The following is a 6,000-nucleotide window of genomic DNA, read 5'->3' as shown; positions in this document are numbered from 1 at the left end:
TCTCGTGCCCTCAACTACTGCTGATCTGTCATCAAGAGGAGTGGCCTTGGAAACGGCTGTATGCCCTGGTGTATATTTGGATAGCTTTTCTCCCATTAACCTAGACCAATTGTCCTCAACGGTTTCTACTTCTAAACAGTCTACCTGTCTTTTAGACCCCATCCCAACGAGGCTGCTTAAAGACGTGTTGCCTTTAATTGGCACCTCTCTGCTGGATATTGTTAATGTGTCTTTGCTAACAGGGCATGTACCACATTCCTTCAAAGTAGCTGTAATTAAACCTCTCCTGAAAAAGCCCACTCTTAATCCAGAGGTGTTGGCTAACTACAGACCAATCTCTAACCTTCCCTTCCTCTCTAAGATCCTTGAGAAAGTAGTCGCAAATCAGTTGTGCGACTTCCTACATCAGAATAGTTTATTTGAGGAGTTTCAGTCAGGATTTAGAAAACACCACAGCACAGAGACAGCACTGGTGAAAATTACAAATGACCTCCTAATTGCATCAGATAAAGGACTCATCTCCGTACTGGTATTATTAGACCTTAGTGCTGCATTCGACACCATTGATCATGACATCCTATTACAGAGACTGGATCAGTCGATAAGGCGTTTCAGTTTGTTTAAATCCTATTTATCAGATCGATCTCAATTTGTATTTGTAAACGATGAAGCCTCAATGACCACCAACGTTAATCACAGAGTTCCACAAGGTTCTGTGCTTGGACCAATTTTATTTACGTTATATATGCTTCCTTTGGGCAATATTATCAGGAAACACTGCATAAACTTTCATTGCTATGCAGACGATACTCAATTATATCTATCGATCAAACCAGAGGAGACCAACCAGCTCGCTAAAATTCAAGAATGTCTTAAAGACATAAAAACATGGATGACCTGCAACTTCCTGATGTTAAACTCAGCCAAAACTGAAGTTATTTTACTGGGCCCTGAACACCTCAGAGATCAATTATCTGGTGATGTGGTTTCTGTAGATGGCATTTCCCTGGCATCCAACACTACTGTAAAGAATCTCGGCGTTATCTTTGACCGAGACTTGTCCTTTAACTCCCACGTTAAGCAAATCTCAAGGATTGCATTTTTTCATCTACGTAACATTTCAAAAATCAGGCACATCTTGTCTTAAAAAGATGCAGAAAAGCTGGTTCACGCGTTTGTTACTTCCAGATTAGATTACTGCAACTCCTTATTATCAGGCTGCTCTAATAAGTCTCTTAAATCCCTCCAGTTGATCCAGAATGCTGCATCTCGTGTACTCACAAAAACTAAGAAAAGATATGATGGTGCATCACCAATCAAGGTTTTGTAGGTGAGGAGTTAAGACTTAAGACTTTCTTGTTTGATAGAGCTTATAGTTAGGGCTGAATCAGGTTTGCCCTGGTCGAGCCCCTTGATATGCTGCTATAGGCTTATAGGCTGCTGGCTGGGGGATGTTTTAGGATACACTGAGCACCTATCTCCTCTTTTCTCTCTCCTTATGGATGAATTTACATCTCTCCATTGCACCTTATTAAAGACATAATTGCACCTTATTAAAGACATAAAGACTGCGCTGTACGTGTAGTGTAACGTGATACATCACCATGTTGAGACTTCATCAATCTAGACTTAGAATCTGCAGTCTGTCAGGCTGTTTACTCCTCCCAATGCTTTCAGCATGCTACAATTTTTCCCAATGACAACGCTAGCATTATATGCTTAGCATAAAATTACATATGAAGTGAGGGGACAAGTTTGGAAGAGTGAACACGGTCACCAGAAGTATAAAGCTAACGTTAGGCTATAAACAAACTACACCACTGTCACATGGACAAACAGAAAAAAATATTGAGCTTGTGTAAAACAGAGACATTATTTCAGGCATCGAAAGAAAAACTCATAAAACGTTTCTTTTTTTAAAAGGGAACAGTAAGTGCAACAATGCTGACTCATTTCTATGTTTGAGGACTCATTCCCGTAGCAGTAGCACTAGCTTGCTAGCTAGCTTGAATTTGTTGCTACAGGTACTCTCGATGATGTGCGTCTTATAGAAGCAAAGTTGTCGTCTGATATGATTTACCCTATACATTTGTTATCAGGCTGCTCTAATAAGTCTCTTAAATCCCTCCAGTTAATCCAGGATGCTGCAGCTTGTGTACTCACAAAAACTAAGAAAAGAGATCACAATACTCCTGTATTAGCTGCTCTGCACTGGCTCCCTGTAAGAATCACATTTAAAATTCTTCTCCTCACCTACAAAGCCTTGATTGGTGATGCACCACCATATTTTAAGGAACTTGTAGTACCATATTTCCCCACTAGAGAGCTGCGCTCACTAAATGCGGGGCTACGTGTGGTTCCTAGAGTCCTAAAAAGTAGGATGGGAACAAGAGCCTTCAGTTATCAAGCTCCTCTTTTATGGAACCAGCTTCCACTTTCAGTCTGGGAGGCAGACACAGTCACCTCATTTAAGAATAGACTTAAAACGTTCCTATTTGATGGTGCTTATAGTTAGGGCTGAATCAGGTTTGCCTTGGTCCAGCCCCTAGATATGCTGCTATAGGCTTATAGGCTGCTGGGGGATGTTTCAGGATACACTGAGCACTTATCTCCTCTTCTCTTTCTACTTATGGATGGATCCATTGCACCTTACTAACTTTGCTTCCTCCCCGGAGTCGTTGTGACTTCAGATCTCATAGGGTCCATTGGACCTGGCGGTGTCTGATGCCTGGTGAGCCGGCCTCCCCCGTTGGCCCTGCTGATCACCCCGCCCCCCCTCCTCTCTACCTCCCTTCTGTTTCATGGATTGGAGTTCCATTCATACATTGTCATATTCATGTAATGTGTTTATGTAACTTTGTAACGCTGTTCATTCTGTACACATGACATCTATTGCATCTGTCCATCCGGGGAGAGGGATCCTCCTCTGTTGCTCTCCTGAAGGTTTCGTCCCTTTTTTCCCTGTGAAAGGTTATTTTTGGGCAGTTTTTCCTGATCTGTTGTAAGGTCCTGGGACAGGGATGTTGTATGTGTACAGATTGTAAAGCCCTCTGAGGCAAATTTGTAATTTGTGATATTGGGCTATACAAAATAAACTGAAATGAATTGAAAAAAAATGAACTTGCGCTTTCTTCTTATGCACATAATATATTGCCATTCAAATTGTATACTATATATATATATATATATATATATATATATATATATATATATATATATATGCATGCACTTTTTAAAAATAGAAATTATTCTTAAGGGAGATGTGTTACCCCGGTTTCAGGAAAGAAGAGATGTTCTCCAATTAAATTAAAAACATTTTGTCAATCCACTTAGAAGAAGTGTGAGGAATAGAACAGTTGCAACAAATTATTCAAATTCAACATGAATTTGATAATATAATTCTATAATGCGCTACAAATATAAGTGATGTAAAAACTAAACTAAAATGATCTATAAGGACATTGTGTGCAACATGAAACATTGCAAATAGTTCCAAGGGATATAATAATGTTACTCTTTTTAAATCAGTCCTCATATATCTTCTGTGTTGTATTTTGATGATGCAAACAAATACCTGATGTTGCAAGATGACTTGCATCTATCACATTTGTCATGATTTGTCCGGCAGAGGAAAAATGTGTGGATAAAAACTAAATATACAAGCTGAGTACATTTGGGCATTAATAAGAAGAGCGAATGATGAGAAGAACACTGGCGATGTGAAACAGCATGACCTCCAATATCCTCCAATTTATTTGTCATATTGCTGGAGGCTCGTACTGGAACCTCCTCCTCCTGAAGGAGCAGCCGGCAGTCCTTAAGACTTGGAGGTGCTGGAGAAGTGGCTCTGAGGCAGAAGATGCTCTATGAGCAAGCCGAATGAGTCGGTTGAATTTGAAACTGTCCTTGAGTGAATGAATCACTGTATCAATGAAGATGAATCATGCTGTATTCAAGTTATTTGTTTCAAATTGTTGGTCGGTGTTCTATGATCACAGTTGTCTTTACTGCATCACAGTGCTTAAGTCATATACACTGTGGAAATGTTTTCCCAAATGGATTTTAATGTAGGGATAGCACATGGCAGTGACCCATATGATGATGCGCACAGTCAGGCTCGAGGATTCCTCTCGTCTAAATGCGCAGGATGATACCGCAGCTCCGCCACGGGCTTCACACTCCAACCCACCTTAAAACGGTTCCCTCCGGTGCTGCATTCAGGTCCTACGTGAAAAAAAACGGGTGAGATGCTTTGTCGACGCAGAATTGAGAAACTTGCAGTTTTGTGCATACATCCTGATTCCTCAGCACCAAACTAAATCATGCGTCATGCATAAAAACCCACAATGGTTGTCTTACAATTTTATACGAGCAGCGGGGAGGGGGGTCATTGGATGCCTCAACAGGGGAACCACCTGTTGGATTTTGCCAACTGTGGTTGAGATACTGTGAAGGCATAGCTTATAAGAAAGGGTGAACTCATTCATTAAAAACACTGGCCTCTTGTCCTTCCGTAATGGGAAGTTTCAGTCTTACTCAATCCTTAGGATAGATACCATGTTACCACAGCAGGTTTTATATACGCTAATGAGCATAACTTTTGCCTTCTAGTTTTATGATTTGGATTTTTCCCCCTGCAGCATGCTGTAATAATAAAAACAGTATTATCTTTATATATACAACACTTCTTAACACAATGTTCCAAAGTACCTACAAATACACATACAACACAACAAATAGTACGAAAAGAAGAAAAGCAAATAAAAGAGTAGTGTTTTGCTTCCAAAGCTACTATTAAATATGTTCTCTAGTCTTGTGTCATTAATGTAAATTGAAATCCGTTAAGGGTGAACAAACCATCAATAACAAAAGCAAACTGTCTTTATAGCCGAGATGAGGCGGCGTCCTTTAACTTGAGCGTGAAAATCTCCGAGTAACACCGTATTCAGTGAACGCACCACACCATCTGGGAAACAGACAACGCAGGTGACCAATCAGCGGCCGAATTTCCTCCCACGCCCATCAATGGAACGAGTGCGGAGGCGGGGCAGCGGTTATCTAGGAGCTCGCGCCTGGTTTCACTGCGTCGTCTGCTCTCGTCCCATTGGCGCAGGTGATCCGTCTCAGGATGCGAGAGGAGAGCGGAGGAGAGGGGAAGAGAGTGGGGAAAGCGCCGATGGGAAAGTGTCCAGGGCTCGGTTAATAAGAAAACAGGATACCGGCCCGCTTCAGTTCGTCCTGGGACACTCGGCGATGAGAGACTAACCGAAAGGGGCACTTTGAGATATGATGAGGTTTATTTCTGGCCGGCAATAGTACTATGATTTGGTATGTGGCCACTTTGATAGCAAGTGTATTCAGCACCCGAGGAACGGCCGCTCAAGGTGAGTCGAAGTGCAGTGTGTGTGTGTCCAATGACGTCCAATGCTCAAGTTTTAACTTCCCTTTTTTTTCTTTAAAAAAACTAACAAACAACAACAACAAAAACGTTTTCCAGCTTCTTCGTTTGCTAACTTTGAATATGTCGCTTGTATGTCTATTTTTTTTAAATGTCCCACTTCACGCCATGAAGTTCATATGTGTGTTCATCACCGCACCTGAGCGGAGCTCGGGCCGCCGACTGATGAGGGGGAACGGCCCGGTTCACCGTGAAATGACTTGTAACAGACGGAGGATAGGGAACTCCTCTGGTTACAACCGTTCTTCTTCTTCTTCTTCTTCTTCTTCTTCTTCTTCTTCTTCTTCTTCTTCTTCTTCTTTATTTAAAGAGGAACACCTGCTTATTGCCACTGTATGCGTGTTAAACTGTCGTTTGTGTCTGCGGGGTGATAGATTGCGGGGCTGGTTGGTGACATATCCTCCCAAGATGTGTGTGACTTTGCTCTCCTGGAGCTCCAGGACGGCTTTCATTATGTTTGTATATTGCGGGCGGCCAACTGGACTGCAGCAGCTCGGCAACACTGAGCTGCGGCACCGGCTGCCGGTGTTTCGTGAACATGC

General features: G+C 42.0%; 1 protein-coding gene across 4 annotated transcripts in view; it reads left to right on the top strand.

Moving 5' to 3' along the window:
- The first annotated feature begins 5,059 nt into the window (after positions 1 to 5,059).
- The window catches only part of LOC117742325 (protein turtle homolog B-like), a 105,390-nt gene continuing 104,449 nt past the window's right edge, over positions 5,060 to 6,000 (top strand). For all 4 annotated transcript variants that reach the window (XM_034549509.1, XM_034549508.1, XM_034549512.1 and 1 more), the window contains exon 1: positions 5,060 to 5,384. In XM_034549509.1, coding sequence (XP_034405400.1) covers positions 5,321 to 5,384 — 64 coding nt within the window. In that variant the 5' untranslated portion in view covers positions 5,060 to 5,320. The remainder of the gene's footprint in view (positions 5,385 to 6,000) is intronic.

The sequence above is a fragment of the Cyclopterus lumpus genome, chromosome 14 (assembly GCF_009769545.1).
Source record: "Cyclopterus lumpus isolate fCycLum1 chromosome 14, fCycLum1.pri, whole genome shotgun sequence".
NCBI classification, from domain to species: domain Eukaryota; kingdom Metazoa; phylum Chordata; class Actinopteri; order Perciformes; family Cyclopteridae; genus Cyclopterus; species Cyclopterus lumpus.
Note: the sequence above shows the minus strand (reverse complement) of the source record. Positions and strands in the feature narration are given on the sequence as shown.